The sequence below is a fragment of the Pelecanus crispus genome, chromosome 29 (genome assembly GCF_030463565.1).
Source record: "Pelecanus crispus isolate bPelCri1 chromosome 29, bPelCri1.pri, whole genome shotgun sequence".
In the NCBI taxonomy this organism is placed as follows: Eukaryota; Metazoa; Chordata; class Aves; order Pelecaniformes; family Pelecanidae; genus Pelecanus; species Pelecanus crispus.
Window position 1 is genome coordinate 861,359 of NC_134671.1, and position 18,136 is coordinate 879,494.

At 70.7% G+C, this 18,136-nt stretch overlaps 2 protein-coding genes across 2 annotated transcripts in view; one reads left to right on the forward strand and one right to left on the reverse strand.

The window, feature by feature from the left end:
- RGL2 (ral guanine nucleotide dissociation stimulator like 2) overlaps window positions 1-12,930 on the forward strand; it is a 13,970-nt gene extending 1,040 nt beyond the window's left edge. Inside the window, 17 exon segments of the mRNA XM_075725308.1 lie at window positions 502-564; window positions 1,054-1,141; window positions 1,228-1,335; window positions 3,348-3,563; window positions 6,118-6,221; window positions 6,406-6,491; window positions 7,218-7,288; window positions 7,397-7,471; window positions 8,166-8,198; window positions 9,636-9,754; window positions 10,504-10,537; window positions 10,540-10,601; window positions 10,692-10,788; window positions 11,609-11,812; window positions 12,544-12,658; window positions 12,733-12,812; window positions 12,868-12,930. Of these exon segments, the coding sequence (XP_075581423.1) occupies window positions 502-564; window positions 1,054-1,141; window positions 1,228-1,335; window positions 3,348-3,563; window positions 6,118-6,221; window positions 6,406-6,491; window positions 7,218-7,288; window positions 7,397-7,471; window positions 8,166-8,198; window positions 9,636-9,754; window positions 10,504-10,537; window positions 10,540-10,601; window positions 10,692-10,788; window positions 11,609-11,812; window positions 12,544-12,658; window positions 12,733-12,812; window positions 12,868-12,930 (1,618 nt within the window).
- Window positions 12,931-13,144: 214 nt separating this feature from the next.
- Window positions 13,145-15,459, reverse strand: PFDN6 (prefoldin subunit 6). The gene is made up of 4 exons (XM_075725360.1): window positions 15,372-15,459; window positions 14,017-14,087; window positions 13,356-13,480; window positions 13,145-13,253 (listed from the first exon to the last, which is right to left on the reverse strand). Exons 1-4 carry the CDS (start codon window positions 15,433-15,435, stop codon window positions 13,145-13,147), a joined length of 369 nt encoding a protein of 122 aa, XP_075581475.1. The 5' UTR covers window positions 15,436-15,459.
- Between the last annotated feature and the right edge of the window lie 2,677 nt (window positions 15,460-18,136).

Here is an 18,136-nt window from a genome sequence, read left to right on the forward strand (position 1 = left end):
GGAGCATTGCATAGGAAGCCTGGGTGCTCTATGGGCGGGCCTGGGTGTTCTATAGGGGTCAGGGTGCTTCATGGGGGGTTAGGGTGCTGCATGGGGGGTTAGGGTGCTGCATGGGGGACCTGGATGCTCTATGGGGGGCCTAGGTGCTGCATGGGGGGGGTCAGGGTGCTGGGGGGGGTCAGGGTGGTCTATTGGGGGAGCTGGGTGCTGTGGGGGGGGGTCAGGGTGCTGTGGGGGGGGTCAGGGTGCTGCTTTATGAGGGGGCTGGGTGCTGCATGGGGGGGTCAGGGTGCTGGGGGGGCGGTCAGGGTGCTGGAGCAGGGGCTGGGTGCTGCATCAGAGACCACAGGCATTGCATGGGCTCGGGGTGCGGCGGTGGGGGGCTCGGGGTGCTGGGGGGGCTCGGGGTGCTGGGGGGGGTCACGGGGCACTGCCCGGGGGTTGGGGGGACCCCCAGCAGGGTGGGGGCTGCAGTAGCCCTGACCCCCCCATCCCCCCCAGGCTGGAGGAGCTGGGGGCGCTCTCGGAGACCCCCAGCACCCCGGAGCTGACCGAGGCCAAGGCGTGAGTGACCCCTGAGCCCCCCCATGTCCCCAGGCTGTCCCCCCCCATGTCCCCAACTGTCCCCCCGACCCCTGTGCCCCCCCCATGTCCCCAACTGTCCCCCCCGTCCCCCCCGACCCCCATGTCTCCCACTGTCCCCCCCGACCCCCATGCCCCCCATGTCCCCCCCATGTCCCCAACTGTCTCCAACTGTCCCCCCGACCCCTGTGCCCCCCCATGTCTCCCACTGTCCCCCCCGACCCCCGTGCCCCCCATGTCCCCCCCATGTCCCCAACTGTCCCCCACTGACCCCCCGACCCCTGTGCCCCCCCCATGTCCCCAACTGTCCCCTGTGTCCCCCCCATGTCCCCAGCTGTCCCCAACTGTCCTCCCGACCCCCGTGCCCCCCATGTCCCCCCCATGTCCCCAACTGTCCCCCCTGACCCCTGTGCCCCCCCCGTGCCCCCCCATGTCCCCAGCTGTCCCCCCCTGACCCCCGTGCCCCCCCAGGGCGCTCTCAGCGCTGCTCTGCTCCTGGCTCGATGGGTACCCTGAAGATTTTGGGGGCCCCCAGGTGCCCCCCTTGGCCGAGCGCCTGGTCCGGCTGCTGGGGCCAGGCTCGGAGGCCCGCCCGGCGCCTGGAGGCTTTGGGGGGGCCCCCCCCCCGCGGGGCCCCCCCCGGAGGGGGACGGGGACGAGGACGAGGATGAGGAGGGGGCCGACGCCGACCCCCTGGAGATCCTCTCCTTCCAGGCGCAGGAGGTGGCCGAGGAGCTCACCCTGATGGAGGCGGTGAGGGGGGGCCGGGGGGACCCCAAAACCCGCAGCACCCCAAAACCTCCCCCCGGCACCCCAACCCCCCCCGGCACCCCCATAACCCCCCCGGCACCCCAAAACCTTCCCCTGCCACCCCATAACCTCCCCGGCACCCCAAACCCCCCCGGCACCCCAAAACCTTGCCCCGGCACCCCAACCCCCCCCGGCACCCCATAACCCCCGCGGCACCCCAAAATCTTCCCCCTGCCACCCCATAACCTCCCCCCAGCACCCCAAAACCTCCCCCCAGCACCCCAAAACCTCCCCCCGGCACCCCAAACTCCCCCGGCACCCCAAAACCTTCCCCTGCCACCCCATAATGCTCCTGGCACCCCCATAACCCCCCCGGCACCCCAAAACCTTCCCCTGCCACCCCATAACCCCCCCGGCACCCCAAAACCTTCCCCCCGGCACCCAAAACCTTCCCCCTGGCACCCCAAAACCCTCCCAGCACCCCAACCCCCCCGGCACCCCATAACCTCCCCATGGCACCCCATAACCCTCCTGGCACCCCATAACCCCCCCCGGCACCCCAAACCCTGCCCCCAGCACCCCCAGCCCCCCGCTGTGTCCCTGTCCCTGCACCCCCCCCGTCCCCCCGTCCCCACCCCTGTCCCCCTGTCCCCAATCCCCCCAACGCCAGTGGCCCCCTGTCCCCTCGTCCCCAATCCCCGTTCCCTCACCCCCCTGTCCCTGTGTCCCCAATCCCTGTGTCCCCAATCCCCGTGTCCCCACATCCCTCTGTCCCCTCATCCCCAATCCCGCTGTCCCCATGTCCCCCTGTCCCCAATCCTCCTGTCCCTGTGTCCCCTCATCCCCCTGTCCCCAATCCCCGTGTCCCCCGGTCCCCATGTCCCCAATCCTCCTGTCCCCCGTCCCTCTGTACCCAACCTGTCCCCCATCCCCAATCCCCCTGTCCCCAATCACCCTGTCCCTGTGTCCCCAATCCCGTCCCCCTGTTCCTGTGTCTCCCTGCCCCCCGTCCCCCTGTCCCCTCATCCCCCTGTCCCAAATCCCTGTGTCCCCGTGTCCCCCCATGCCTGTGTCCCCCTGTTCCCCATGTCCCCTCATCCCCATCCCTGCGTCCCCAATCCCCCTGTCCCCTGTCCCCGTGTCCCCCTGTCCCCATGTCCCCATCCCTGCGTCCCCAATCCCCCTGTCCCCCCGTCCCCAACCCCTGTCCTCTATCCCAATCCCCCTGTCCCCCATCCCTGCGTCCCCAATCCCCCCTGTCCCCATGTCCCCATCCCTGTGTCCCCAATCCCCCTGTCCCCCCCGTCCCCAACCCTGTCCTCTATCCCCAATCCCCCTGTCCCCATCCCTGTGTCCCCAATCCCCCTGTCCCCATGTCCCCATCCCTGTGTCCCCAATCCCCCTGTCCCCATGTCCCCCTGTCCCCAATCCCCCTGTCCCCCATCCCCCGTCCCTGTGTCCCCAATCCTCCTGTCCTCCATCCCCAATCCCCCTGTCCCTGTCCCCCAATCCCCCTGTCCCCATGTCCCCTTGTCCCCATCCCCAATCCCCATTCCCCCCACCCCAACCCCTGTCCCCCTGTCCCCAATCCCCCGTCCCCTGTCCCCATCCCTGCCCCAACCTGTGTCCCTGTCCCCAATCCCCGTCCCCCCGTCCCCACCCCAACCCCTGTCCCCATCCCCAAGCCCCAATCCCCCCGCCCCAACCCGTGTCCCCCTGTCCCCAATCCCCGTCCTCCCGTCCCTGTCCCCATCCCCAATCCCCCTGTCCCCCCTGCCCCCCGCCCCAACCTGTGTCCCCCCGTCCCCAATCCCCCCCGTCCCCCCGTCCCCATCCCTGCCCCAACCCGTGTCCCCGTCCCCGTCCCCCAATCGCCCTGTCCCCCCGTCCCTGTCCCTGCCCCAGCCTGTGTCCCCATCCCAATCCCCCTGCCCCTGCCCCCCGCCCCAACCCGTGTCCCCCTGTCCCCAATCCCCCTGTCCCCCCGCCCCCCCCAACCCGTGTCCCCTCCCCAGGAGCTCTTCCTGCGCCTGGTGCCCTACGAGTGCCTGGGGGCCCAGTGGTCACGGCGGGGCCAGCGGGGCCAGGAGGGCGCTTGCCGCAGCGTCCGGGCCACCGTGCGGCAGTTCAACCGCCTGGCGGGGGCCGTGGTGCGCTCCTGCCTGGGGGGCGCGGGGCTGCGGCCCCCCCAGCGCGCCCGCCTGCTCGAGAAGTGGATCCGCGTGGCCGAGGTCAGCGGGGACCGGGGGGTGCGGGCCCGGCCGGGGGGCGGGCGTGGGCTGCGAGGAGGGGCTCCAAGGGGTTCCCCAAAGGAGGGGGCTCCAGGGAGGGGTTCCCCAAAGGAGGGGGCTCCAGGGAGGGGTTCCCCAAAGGAGGGGCTCCAGGGAGGGGGCTCCAAGGGGCTCCCCCATGAAGGGGGCTCCAGGGAGGGGGCTCCAGGGAGGGGTTCCCCCATGGAGGGGGCTCCAGGGAGGGGTTCCCCAATGGAGGGGGCTCCAGGGAGGGGGCACCAGGGAGGGGTTCCCCAATGGAGGGGGCTCCAGGGAGGGGGCTCCAAGGGGCTCCCCCATGAAGGGGGCTCCAGGGAGGGGGCTCCAGGGAGGGGTTCCCCAATGGAGGGGGCCCCAGGGAGGGGGCTCCAGGGAGGTGTTCCCCAATGGAGGGGGCTCCAGGGAGGGGTTCCCCCATGGAGGGGGCTCCAGGGAGGGGGCTCCGAGGGGTTCCCCCATGGAGGGGGCTCCAGGGAGGGGGCTCGAGGGAGGGGTTCCCCCATGGAGGGGGCTCCAGGGAGGGGGCTCCAGGGAGGTGTTCCCCAATGGAGGGGGCTCCAGGGAGGGGTTCCCCAAAGGAGGGGGCTCCAGGGAGGGGATCCCCCATGGAGGGGGCTCCAGGGAGGGGTTCCCCCATGGAGGGGGCCTCAGGGAGGGGGCTCCAGGAGGGGTTCCCCCATGGAGGGGTTCCCCAATGGAGGGGGCTCCAGGGAGGGGGTTCCCCAATGGAGACAGCCCCATGGAGGTGGCCCCATGGCGGTGGTCTCAGTGGTGTTCCCCAGCGGAGGTGACCCTCAGTGGAGGTGGCCCCATGAGGTGGCCCTATGAAGGTGTTCTTCAATGGAGGTGGCCCCCATGGAGGTGGCACCCAGGGAGGTGGCCTCAGTGTTCCCCAATGGAGGTGACCCTCAATGGGGGTGGCCCCTTGGAGGGGTTCCTCAATGGAGGTCCCCCATGGAGGTGGCCCCTTGGAGGGGTTCCTCAATGGTGGTGACACCATGGAGGTGCCCCATGGAGGTGGCACCAGGGAGGGGTTCCCCAATGGAGGTGCCTCATAGAGCTGGCACCATGGAGGTGGCCTCAGTGGTGTCCCCAAAGGAGGTGGCCCCATGGCAGTGGCCCCAGGGAGGAGTTCCTCAATGGAGGTGGCCCCATGGAGGAGGTTTGTGATGGGATGACCCCAGTGGAGGTGGCACTATGGAGGGGTTCCTCAATGGAGGTGGCCTCATGGAGGTGGCCTCACTGGTGTTCCCCAATGGAGGTGGCCCCATGAAGATGGCTTTAGTGGTGTTCTCCAATAGAGTTGCCCCATGGAGATAGTCTTCAATGGAGGTGCCCCATGAAAGTGGCCTCAGTGGTGATCCCCAATGGAGCAGGCCCTCAATGGAGGTGGTCCCATGGAGGTGGCACCATGGAGGGCTTCCTCAATGGAGACAGTCCCAATGGAGATGGCTTTAGTGGTGCTCCCCAATGGAGGTGACCCTCAATGGAGGTGGCCCCGTGGAGGGGTTCCTCAATGGAGGTGCCCCATGAAGGTGGCCTCAGTGGTGTTTCCCAAAGGAGGTGACCCTCAGTGGAGGTGGCCCCATAGAGGTGGCTTTAGTGGTGTTCTCCAATGGAGGTGCCCCATGGAGGTGGCCCCATGGAGGTGTTCGTCAATGGAGGTGCCCCATGAAGGTGGTGCTCCCCAATGGAGGTGACCCTCAATGGAGGTGGCCCCGTGGAGGGGTTCCCCAGTGGAGGTGGCCCAATGGAGGTGACCCTCAGTGGAGGTGGCCCTATTGAGGTGTTCTTCAGTGGAGGTGGCCCCATGGAGGTGGCACCAGGGAAGTGGCCTCGGTGTTCCCCAATGGAGGTGACCTTTAGCAGAGGTGGCCCTGATGGAGGTGACCCTGTAGAGGTGCCCGTCAATGGAGGTGGTTTTCCCCGATGAAGGTGACACCATGGAGATGGCCCCATGGAGGTCTTCCTCAATGGAGATGACCCTCAATGGAGGTGGCACCATGAGATCTTCCTCAATGGAGGTGGCTCTCAATGGAGGTGGCCTCAGTGGTGTTCCCCAGTGGAGGTGGCCCCATGGAGGTGGCCCCTTTGGAGGTGACCCCATGAGGTGGCCCCATGGAGGTGGCACCCAGGGAGGTGGCCTCGGTGTTCCCCAATAGAGGTAACCCTTAGCGGAGGTGGCCCAATGAAGGTGACACCATGGAGATAGCCCCATAGAGGTCTTCCTCAATGGAGGTCTTTCTCAATGGAGGAGGACCCTCAATGGAGATGACCCTCAATGGAGGTGGCCCCATGGCGGTGGCCCCATCGAGGTGACCCCCAATGGAGGTGGCCCCATGGCAGTGACCCCATCAAGATGTCCCCAATGGAGGTGTCCCCATGGGGCAGTTCCTCAGTGGTGGCCCCCAGTGCAGGTGGCCCCAGTGGGGAGGTGGCCCTGTCCCCAGCCCCGGGTGTCCCCGTGGGGGTGACCCCGTCCCGGCGGGGGGGGTGACGGTCCCCGTGTCCCCAGGAGTGCCGCGCGCTGAGGAACTTCTCCTCGCTCTGCGCCATCATCTCGGCGCTGCAGTCCAGCCCCGTCCACCGGCTCCGGCAGAGCTGGGACGAGACCAGCCGGTATGGGGACAGGGGACAGGGGACGGGGGGACAGGGGACATGGGGACAGGGGACGTGGGGACACAGGAATGTGGGAATATGGGGACGGGGGAGACATGGGGGATGTGGTGATGTGGGGACACGGAGACATAGGGACACGGGGCCGTGGGGACGCGGTGACGCGGTGGCCTCGCCCCTGTCCCAGGGACGCCCAGCGCAGCTACGAGGAGCTCAGCGCCATCTGCTCCGAGCAGGACAACTACAGCGCCAGCCGCCAGCTGCTGCTGCAGGCGGGGACCCGTCCCCGTCCCCAACCCCGTCCCCAACCCCGTCCCCATCCCTGTCACCATCCCCATCCCTGTCACCATCCCTGTCCATGTCACCGTCCCTGTCCCTGTCACCATCCCTGTCACCATCCCTGTCACCATCCCTGTCCCCTGACCCCCGGCCCCTGTCCCCAACTCATCCCTGTCACCATCCCCTGTCCCATGTCCCCAACCCCATCCCTGTCCCTGTCCCCATCCCCTGTCACCATCCCTGTCCCCAGCCCCATCCCTGTCCCCTGACCCCAACCAGGACCCCTGATCTTGTCCCCAAAACTGACCCCTGACCCCTGTCCCTGGTCCCCAACCCCAGCCCTTGTCCCCAACCCTGGCCCCTGTCCTTGTCCCCAGTGATGTCCCTTGTCCCCAACCCTGACCCTGACCCCTGTCCTTGTCCCCAACCCCGTCCCTTGTCCCCAACCCTGACCCTTGTCCCCAACCCTGACCCCCATCCTTGTCACCAGCCTTGTCCCCAGGCCCCAACCCTGTCCTTGTCCCCAACCCTGACCCCTGACCCCTGTCCTTGTCCCCAACCCTGTCCCTTGTCCCCAACCCTGACCCCTGGTCCCTGTCCTTGTCCCCAGCCCCATCCCTTGTGCCCATCCCCGTCCCCACCCCCCCCGTACTCCACTGTCCCCACTCCTGTCCCCAACACCCCCATCCCCTCTGCCGTGTCCCCCCTCACCCCCCCTGTCCCCCCAGGACCCCCCCCCGGAGCCCTCCCCCCGCCGCCAGCCCCGCCGCCCCCCGCAGCAGCGCCCCGTGGTGAGGGGGGGGACGGGGGGGATGGGGAGGGGACGGGGGGCACGGGGGGGGACAAGGGGGGCACGGTGCCACCGCCTGGGCTCACCCGCCCCCCCCCGTGCCCCCCAGGGGGTCGTGCCCTACCTGGGCACCTTCCTGCGCGACCTGGTGATGCTGGACGCCGCCATGAAGGACGAGCTGGAGGTGACCCTGGCCGGGGGGCACGGGGGGGTCCCCAAGGGGGGGGTCCCCATAAAGGGGGGGGGGTCCCCAAGGGGTAGGAGGTCCCCAAGGGAGAGGGTGGGGTGTCCCCAAGGGGCAGGGGGAGTCCCCAAGGGGGTTGTGCCCAAGTGGGGGGGGTGTCCCCAAGGTGTGTGTGGGGGTGTGTCCCCCCCAAATGTGGGGGGTGTCCCCAAGGGACAGTGTCCCCAAGGCCGGGGGGGGGGGGGAAGTGGGGTGTCCCCAAGGGGGTCCCCAAGGGCAGTGTCCCTAAGGCGGGGGTGGGGGGGGGGTGTCCCCAAAGGGGGGGGCTGTCCCCATGGGGTGTCCCCAAGGTGGGGGGGGGGGGGGGGGGGGTCCCCAAGGTGAAATGTCCCCAAGGGAGATGGGGGGTGTCCCCAACAAGGGGGGGGGGTCCCCAAGGGGAGTATCCCCAAGGTGGGGGGGGTGTCCCCAAGGGGGGGTGTCCCCACGGGGTGTTGCCAAGGCGGGGGGGGGTGCTGTGTGTCCCCAAGGGGGGGGGGGTGTCCCCAAGGTGGGGGGGGGGGTGCTGTGTGTCTCCAAGGGGGGGTGTCCCCACGGGGTGTCCCCAAGGCGGGGGGGGGGGGGGGTGCTGTGTGTCCCCAAGGGGGGTGTCCCCACGGGGTGTCCCCCGGCTGACGCCCTCCCTGTGGCGCAGGACGGGTACATCAACTTCGAGAAGCGCCGCAAGGTCTGGGTGTCCCCTGTCCCCAATGTCCCAAAGCCCCCCCATATCCCCAAGCCCCCCGGCTCCCATCCTCCATGGCCCCAACCCCCCCATGTCCCCATGCCCCCCCCGTCCATCATCCATGTCCCAAAGCCCCCCATCCTCCCACCCCCCTGTCCCACCCATCGCCGCCCATCCCTCGTGTCCCCAAGCCCCCATCATCCATGTCCCCAAGCCTCCCCCCCCCGCCCTCCCTGTCCCTATGGCCCCCAACAGCCCCCCCATGTCCCACATGTTCCCATACGCCCCCCCAAGTCCCCCAACCCTCATCCCCCATGTCCCCCACACCCCCATGTCCCTTCAGCCCCCCCCCAGCCTCCCTGTCCCCAACCCCCATCTCTCCAAGTCCCCCATCCTCCATGCCCCCCCCCAAGCCCCCCATGCCCCCAAGCCCCCCATGTCCCACATCCTCCATGTCCCCCCCAACCCCGCCATGTCCTCACACCCCCCCCCATGTCCCCATGTCTCCCATCATCCGTGTCCCCAAGCCCCCATCTCCCCAAGCCCCCCATTCTCCACATCCCTATGGCCCCCAACCCCCCCATGTCCCCAACCCCCCCCATGTCATCAAGCCCCCCCATGTCCCCCCATCCTCCCTGTCCCCACCCCCCCCCATGTCCCCAAGCCCCCGGCTCCCCCAGCCCCCCCCTATGTCCCCCATCCTCCCTGTCCCCATGTCCTCACCCCCCCCCCATGTCCCCAAGCCCCCCATGTCCCCCATTCTCCACATCCCTATGGCCCCCCCCCATGTCCCCAAGCCCCCCAGCTCCCCCAGCCCCCATCCTCCCTGTCCCCAACCCCCCCATGTCCCCAAGCCCCCCTATGTCCCCCATCCTCCATGTCCCCACCCCCCCATGTCCCCCATTCTCCACATCCCTATGTTCCCCCCCCCCATGTCCCCAAGCCCCCCAGCTCCCCAGCCCCCATCCTCCCTGTCCCAAGCCCCCCGTCTCCCCAGCTCCCATGTCCCCCATCCTCCCTGTCCCCATGTCCCCAAGCCCCCCGGCTCCCCCAGCCCCCCCTATGTCCCCCATCCTCCCTGTCCCCATGTCCTCACCCCCCCCCCATGTCCCCAAGCCCCCCATGTCCCCCATTCTCCACATCCCTATGGCCCCCCCCATGTCCCCAAGCCCCCCCAGCCCCCCATCCTCCCTGTCCCCAACCCCGCCATGTCCCCAACCCCCCCCATGTCCCCCATCCTCCATGTCCCCACCACCCCCATGTCCCCCATTCTCCACGTCCCTATGTCCCCCCCGCCATGTCCCCCAGCTCCCATCCTCCCTGTCCCCAAGCCCCCCGTCTTCCCAGCCCCCATGTCCCCCATCCTCCCTGTCCCCATGTCCCCAAGCCCCCCGGCTCCCCAGCCCCCTGTCCCCAACCCCCCCATGCCCCCCCACAGAGTTCCTGGTGCTGGCGCAGGTGCGGGGGCTGCAGGGGCTGTGCCGGGGGTACCCGCCTGCGCCCCAGCCCCGCTTCCGCCGCTGGCTGCGCGCCCTGCGGCCCCTGCCCGAGGCCCGCAGGTGGGGGGCACGGGGGGGGGCACGGGGGGGCTGGGACATTGGGGGGGACATGGGGGGCTGGGGCATGGGACATTGGGGGGGGGGAGGGTCCCAGCATGGGGGTGGCACCCCCCAGGGTGACCCCCGAAATGAGGGGGTGGGGGTCCTGGGCATGGGGGGGGGGGGCATCGCCCGGGGGGGGGGGTCCCAGAGGGTCCCGGCTTGGGGTGGGGGGGTGGGGGGGTGCTGCATGGAGGTGACACCCCAATATGGGGGGGGGTGGTCCCTGTACATGGGGAGGGTCCTGGCATGGGGGTGACCCCCCCCCCCCCAAGTGTGTGGGTGACGGGCGCTGGGCATGGGGGGCATCGCCCGGGGAGGGGGGGGTGGCACATGGGGGGTGGGGGTGGCACCCTCAGGGTGACCCCTCATATGGGGGGGGGGGGGGTTCAGGCACATGGGGGGTCCCAGAGGGTCCCAGCATGGGGGTGGCCCCCCAGGGTGACCCCAGCCCCCTCCATAGGTGTGGGGGGGGGCCTGGCATATGGGGGGGGGGGGGGGGCACCCATAGGGTGATACAACCCCGCCAAAAATGTGGGTGGGGGTCTTGTGGGTGGGGGTCTTGCACATTGGGGTGGGACATCCTGAGTGGGTGGGGGGGGTTAGGTATATGGGGGGGGGTCCTGACATGGGGGGGGGGGGGGGGGGGAAACACACCCAGATGTATGTGCCCCCCCCCCAAAAGCGTCTCTCCCCCCCCCGCCCCGCAGCCACAGCCTCTCCTGCGAGATCGAGCCCCCCGGGGGACCCCCCCCCCGGCCTCCCCGCGCCCCCCCAAACCCGCCCTGGTGATCACGCCCTGCACAGAGTGAGTGGGGGACTGGGGGGGGGGGGGGGGCGGCACCCCACGTGTGTGTCCCCCCCCCTCACCCCTGACCCCCCCCCCGCCCCCCACCAGGCTCCTCAGCTCCGTGGGGGCCCCCGTGGGGGCCTGGGACCAGCCCTGCCCCCCCCCCGGCCTGGCCCCCCCCCCGCCACCGGCCCGCCTGGAGCAGGTGAGACCCCCAAAACCCGGGGGGGGGGGTCAGGGTGCACCCCCCATCACCTTAAAAAAATCCGGGGGGGGGGGGGGTTGGGGTGCACCCCCCCCTGTCACCACCCTAAAAAAAATCCGGGGGGGGGTTGGGGGTGTCACCACCCTCAAAGCCCCCCCCCCCAAAAAATCCTGGGGGGGAGGCGGGGGGTCCCCCTCAACACCACCCTGCGCCCCCCCCAATCCCAAGGGGGGTTTGGGGGTCCCCTGCCCCACCCCCAATCCCAAGGGGGGGGGGGTTCAGGGGTGGCCCCATCACCTCCCCACCCCCCCCAATCCCAAGGGGCGTTTGGGGGTCCCCCCCGTCACCCCCCCGCCCCCCCAATCCCAAGGGGGGGGCTTTGGGGGTGCCCCCATCACCCCCCCGCCCCCCCCAATCCCAAGGGGGTTTGGGGGTGCCCCCATCACCCCCCTGGCCCCCCCCAATCCCAAGGGGGGGTTGTGGTCCCCCCCTCACCCCCTGCCCCCCATCCCAAGGGGGGTTTGGGGGTTCCCCCTCACCCCCTGCCCCCCAAATCCCAAGGGTGGGGTTCAGGGTGCCCCCATCACCCCCCCCGCCCCCCCCATCCCAAAGGGGGGTTTTGGGGTCCCCCTCACCCCCTGCCCCCCCCAATCCCAAGGGGGGGGTTTGGGGGCCCCCTGCCCCCCCATCCCAAGGGGGGTTTGGGGGTCCCCCCTCACCCCCAATCCCAAGGGTGGGGTTCAGGGTGCCCCCATCACCCCCCCCTGCCCCCCCATCCCAAAGGGGGGTTTTGGGGTGCCCCTCACCCCCTGCCCCCCAGGCGCGGTGGCCCTCGGTGTCGGCGCTGGCAGCGGCTGCCCCCCCCCCCGGCGGGGGCACCGGCGCTCGGCCTCCTGCGGCTCCTTCCCCCCAAAGCCGGGGGGGGCGCCGGGGGGGGCGCCGGGGGGGCCCCCCGCCCCCCGAGTGCCGCATCATCCGGGCCCGCATGCAGCTGGGCAACGGCAGCCTCTACAAGAGCATCCTGGTGAGGAGCCCCCCCAAACCGGGGTCCCCCGGGCCCCCCCGCCAAGGACGCTTTGGGGGGGTCTCCCTTGTCACCATCCCATAAGCCCCCCCCCAAAAATCCACTGGGGGGGATTTGGGGGTGCGTGCTGCCCCCCCATCACCACCCCAAAAGCTGCCCCCCTCCCAAAAAAAATCTGGGGAGGAGAATTTTGGGGTGTCCCCCCCCCCGGCCACCATCCCAAAAGCCCCCCCCCCCCCGAAAATCCAGGTGCCCCCCCATCACCACCCTATAAAAAAAATCAAACGGGGGGGGGATTTTGCGGTGTCCCCCCCATCACCACCCTAAAAACGCAAAGGGGGGGAATTTTGGGGTGTCCCCCCCCATCACCACCCTAAAAAAAATCAAAGGGGGGGGATCTTGGGGTGTCCCCTATCACCACCCCAACCCCCCCCCCCCCCCCAAAAATCCAAGGGAGACATTTGGGGGGGGGTGCAGGTGTCCCCCCATCACCACCCCCAAAAACAAATCGGGGGGGGGGAAGGGATTTTTGGGGTGCCCCCATCCCCGGCAGCCCCCCCCATCCGGGGGGGTGGTTTTGGGGTTCCCCCCTGGCAGCCCCCCACCCGGGGTGGTTTTGGGGTTCCCCCTCCCCTGGGCAGCCCCCCACCCGGGGGGGTTTTGGGGTGCCCCCATCCCCGGCAGCCCCCCCACCCAGGGGGGTTTTGGGGTGCTGACCCCGGCCCCCCCAGATCACCAGCCAGGACAAGACCCCGGCCGTGGTGGCCAAGGTGCTGGAGAAGCACGGGCAGGACCCCGCCGCTGCCCCCCGCTTCCAGCTGCTCCAGCTGCTCCCCGAAAACCGAGGTGGGCTTTTTTTCGGGGGGAGGGCACCCCTACCCACCCCCCGCACCCCAAAAAACCCCTTTTTGCCCCCCCAGAGCTGCTCCTGCCCCCCTCCGCCAACGTCTTCTACGCCATGACCGGCGCCAGCCTGGATTTCGCCCTGCGCCCCCCGGGAGCTGGGGGGGGACCCCGGCCTCTGCCCCCCCAAACCTCCCCCTCGGGGGGCCGAGCTCAGCGCCACCTTCCCCAAAATCAAAGCCACCGGCCGCAAGATCACCCGCGTCCTCTTTTAGGGGCGACCCCCCCCCCCCAAAAATATTTAAAAAATTGGGGGTGGCGGGGTCCCCCGCGCCGGGGTGTGACACTACGGCAATAAAGACACTACGGGGCGCGGCGCCCACAGCGACGGCTCGGTTTAATCCGAACGGAGCGGGGCGGGGGGGATTTGGGGTGCGGGGAGGGGGCGCTCCCCCATTTTGGGGGATTCCCCCCCCCCAAAAAAACCGCTCAAGCCTTCCCCTGCGCCCGCTGCAGCTCCTGCTGCAGCCGCCCCAGCGTCTCCCGCTGCTGCTCCGAGCGCCGCTCCAGCTCCTGCATCTGCTGCTCGTAGCGCTTGCTGGTGATTTTTTTGGGGGAGGGGGGTGTTTTGTGGGGTTTTTGGGGGGTACGTGAACCCCCCCAGCACCCCCAAGCCCCCGCGCGCCCCCCCGGTACCCACATCTCGCCGGTGATGTACTCCAGGCGTTTGCCCACGGTGGTTTTGGCCTCTTCCATTTCTTGTTTCACCAGCACCGGCCCCATCAGCTTGTAAATGGTGTTGGTGGCATCCAGCAGCTCCAGCTCCTGTTTGGGGGGGCCAGGGGGTGTTGGGGGGGCCGGGGGTGCTTGGGGGGGCCCGGGGGTGCTTGGGGGGGTCCGTGGGGTGCTTGGGGGGGTCCGTGGGGGGTGCTTGGGGGGGTGTTGGGGGGGCTCCAGGGGGTGCTTGGGGGGTCCATGGGGTGTTTGGGGGGGTCCGGGGAGTGTTGGGGGGGGTCTGTGGGGTGTTGGGGGGGGGGTCTGTGGGGTGTTGGGGGGGTCCAAGGGGTGTTGGGGGGGCCCGGGGGGTGTTTGGGGAGGTCTGTGGGGTGTTGGGGGGGGTCTGTGGGGTGTTTCGGGGGGCCCGGGGGGTGGTGGGGGAGCCCAGGGGGTGTTTCAGGGGAGCCCGGGGGGTATTTCGGGGGGGCCCGGGGGGTGTTGGGGGTGCCCAGGGGGTGTTTGGGGAGGTCTGTGGGGTGTTGGGGGGGGTCTGTGGGGTGTTGGGGGGGTTCATGGGGGTGTTGGGGGGGCCCGGGGGGGTGTTTTGGGGGGGCCCGGGGGGGTGTTTTGGGGGGCTCACCCACCTCCTTCACGATGTTGTTCTCCGTCAGCTGCGCCTCCAGCTTCTGCCGCGCCGTCACCGAGCGGCTCAGGTCTGGGGGGGGGGGCACCCACAAAGAAATTAGGGGGGGTGAGGTCACCCCAGCACCCCCCGTGGTGCTGGCACCCCAAAATGGGGGCCCTGCGGCACCCCTGTGGGAGGGGAGGGGGGTGCTGGGGGGTGGAGGGGGTGGTATGTGGTGTGGAGGTGGGCGAGGGGTTTGGGGGGTCATGGGGTGCAGGGGGGCAGTTATGGGGTGCAGGGGGGGCAGTTATGGGGTTTGGGGGGGCCATGGGGTGCAGGGGGGGCAGTTATGGGGTGCAGGGGGGTCATGGGGTGCAGGGGGGGATCATGGGGTGCAGGGGGGGCAGTTATTGGGTGCAGGGGGGGTCATGGGGTGCAGGGGGGGTCATGGGGTGCAGGGGGGCAGTTATGGGTTGCAAGGGGGGGTCATGGGGTGCAGGGGGGGCAGTTATGGGTTGCAAGGGGGGGCCATGGGGTGCAGGGGGGGCAGTTATGGGGTGCAAGGGGGGGTCATGGGGTGCAGGGGGGGATCATGGGGTGCAGGGGGGGATCATGGGGTGCAGGGGGGGCAGTTATTGGGTGCAGGGGGGGTCATGGGGTGCAGGGGGGCAGTTATGGGTTTCAAGGGGGGCAGTTATGGGTTGCAAGGGGGGGCAGTTATGGGGTGCAAGGGGGGGTCATAGGGTGCAGGGGGGGCAGTTATGGGGTGCAAGGGGGGGTCATGGGGTGCAGGGGGGGGGTTACGGGGTACAAGGGGGGGCCAGGGATTTGGGGTGGTGTTAGGGGTGCAAAGGGGGGTTATGGGGTACAGGGGGGCAGCTATGGAGTGCAGGGGGGGTTCAGGGGGTACAGGGATGGCCCAGGGGTTTGGGGGGGCTTATAGGGTGCAATGGGGGTTTATGGGGTGCAGGAGGGCAGTAATGGGGTACAGGGGGGGTTTATGGGGTGCAGGGATGGGCCAGGGGTTTGGGGGGTGCAGTGAAGGGTTATGGGGTGCAGGGGGGGTTCTGGGGGGCAGGGGGTGGGTTATGGGGTGCAAGGGGGGGTGTAGGGGAGGGTTATGGGGTGCAGGGATGGGCCAGGGGTTTGGGGGGGTGCAAGGGGGGGGGTCAGGGCTTTGGGTGGGGTTATGGGGTGCAGGGAGAGGCTACAGGTTGGGGGCATCGGGGGGCAGGGGGGTTTGGGGTGCAGGGGTTTTGGGGTGTGGGGCTTTGGGGTGCGGGGGGGCTGGGGTGCAGGGGTTTTGGGGCACAGGGGGGTTTGGGGTGCAGGGGTGTTCGGGGTGCGGGGGGTTTGGGGTGCGGGGGGCCGTACCCTTCTGCAGCTGCTGGTATTTCTCCAGCTCCCCCTGCAGCTTCTTCTGGATCTGCTCCGCCATGGGGGGCTGGGGGGGGGGCGTCACGGGCAGCTCCCTCCCATGAACCCCCCCAGACTGCCCTGACCTCCCCCGTGGGGACCCCACAGACCCCCCCCAAAGCCCAGAGCCGCTCTGTGCCCCCTGGGGAGCCCCTGCACCCCAGGGAGCCCCCCCGAGCCCCCCTGGACACCCCCAAAACCCACAGAGACCCCCCCGGACATCCCCTCCCCCACCCCGACATCTATGGGCACCCCCTTGGCCCCCCCAGGAACCCCCCTCACCCCAGCCCCACCCCCACCCCCATGCGGCCCCCCAGGACCCCCCAGACCCCCATAAGCCCCCCAAGGTCCCGCCAGTCCCCCCCATAAGGCCCCCCAGACCCCCATAAGGCCCTCCAAGACCCCCCCAGACCTCCCCAGGCCCCCATACGCCCCCCCAGTCTCCACAGACCGCCTCAAACCCCCATGAGACCCCCCCAGGCCCCCCCCCACGCGCCAGGCTCCCCCCCGGACCCCTCACGGCCCCCCCCAAGGACTCCCGGACCCCATAGGGCCCCTCAAGGACCCCAGGGCCCCCCCAAACCCCCCGCCCCCCCCCGGCCGCTCCGCTCGCCTCACGCAGGACCCGGCTCTGGCCCCGCCCCTCCCCGCCGTCCACGTGACGCGCGGCGGCCCCGCCCCCTCCGCCCCGCGCCTGCGCGCCCGAGCCCGGGCCCAGCGCCTCGCCCCCTCCACCCAAAACCACGCCCCCACCGACACCGTGCCCTATCAACACCGCGTCTCCTCCGCCGAGACCACGCCCCCACACAACCACGCCCCCTCCGACACCGTGCCCTATCAACACCGCGCCCCCTCCATCAAAGCCACGCCCCCTCCGCCGAAACCACGCCCCCACCAAACCACGCCCCCCCGACACCGCGCCCTATGAACACCGCGCCCCCTCCGCCGAAACCACGCCCCCCACTGAAACCACGCCTCCATCAACACCGTGCCCTATCAACACCGCGCCCCCGCCAAAACCACGCCCCCTCCCCACCCACCCCACGCTGCCCTCTGCCCCCCGGCCCCGCCCCCGGCGCCGCGCGCAGGCGCGCGCCCGCGGACTCTGCCCCCGCGCGTGTCCGGTCCCGATCGCGGCGCGGGGGGTCCCGGCGCGGGGGGTCCCGGGCCGGCCCCGGTGAGCGGCGGCGGGGCGCGATGTGGCGGCGGCGGCGGCGGCGGGCGGGGCGCTGGGCGGGGCGGGGGGCGGTGCTGGCGCTGGCGCTGCTGGCGCTGGGGCTGGCGGGGGGCGGCGGCGGCGAGGAGCTGCTGGCGGCGGCCGTGGCGGCCTGGGGCGAGCGGGGGCCCGCGGGCAGGGCCGCCGGGGCCGCCGGGGCCACCGGGGCCGGGCTGGCAACCGGGGCAGGGCTGGCAACCGGGGCAGGGCGGGCAGCCGGGGCCGGGCGGGCTAACGGGGTGGGCGTTGCAAAGGGCGCGGGCCTTGCAAACGGTGCAGGCCTTGGAAACGGTGCAGGCTTTGCAAACGGTGCAAACGGTGCAGGCTTTGCAAACGGTGCAAACGGTGCAGGCTTTGGAAACAGCGCACACGCAGCGGGCCTTGCAAACGGCGCACGCTTTGCAAACGATGCAGGTGTTGCAAACGGTGCAGGCTCTGCAACCAGTGCAAACCATGCACGCTTTGCAAACGATGCGCATGCAGCAGGCCTTGCAACCGGTGCAAACGGTGCAGGCCTTGCAAACAGTGCAGGCTCTGCAACCGGTGCCAACCGCACGAGCTTTGCAAACGGTGCCGGCGCAGCGGGCCTTGCGAACGGCGCGGGCCTTGCGAACGGCGCGGGCTTTGCGGACGCCGCAAACGGGACGGGCCCTGCGCACGCCGCGACCTTCGCGGCCGGTGCCAACGCTGCGGGCGCTGCGGGCGGCGCCGGCCTCGCCGACGGCACGAGCTCGCCAGGCAACGCCAACGTGGCGGGCTTCGCCATCGGTGCGGGCCTCGCAGGCGACGCGAGCGGCGCCGGTTTTTCGGCCGGCGGCAGCGGCGCAGGGCCCGCCGGCGTGCCCCCCGTCCTGCTGTCCCCACGGGGCTGCGGGCCGACCCCGCCGTTCCTGCTGGTGCTGGTGCCCAGCGCCCCGGCCCACGCCGCGCGGCGCCAGGCGGTGCGGGAGACCTGGGGCGGGGGGCAGCGGCCGGGGGGGCTCCCCACCCGCACCCTTTTCGTCCTGGGGGTGCCGGGGGCGCGGGCGGAGCAGGCGGCGCTGCAGGCGGAAGCGCTGCGCCACGGCGACCTGCTGCAAGGCGCCTTCGCCGACGCGTACGCCAACCTCACCCGCAAGACGCTGCTGCTGCTGGGCTGGGCGGCCACCCGCTGCTCCGCCGTCCCCTTCATCCTCAAAGCCGACGATGACGTCTTCGTTAACCTCCCGGCGCTAACGACCTACCTGGCTTCGTTCGGGGACCCCGGGCGCTTGTACCTGGGGCGGGTGCATTGGTGGGTGCGCCCCGACCGGGACCCGCAGAGCCGCCACCACGTCCCCGCCGCCCTGTACCCCGCCAGCGCCTTCCCCCTGTACTGCAGCGGCACGGCCTACGTGCTGTCGGGGGAGGCGGTGGCGGCGGTGCTGGCGGCCGCCCCCCTCGTCCCCTTCGTCACCCCTGAGGACGTTTGGGTGGGGCTTTGCGCCCACCGAGCCGGGCTCGTCCCCCGGCACTCGGCTCGCATGGC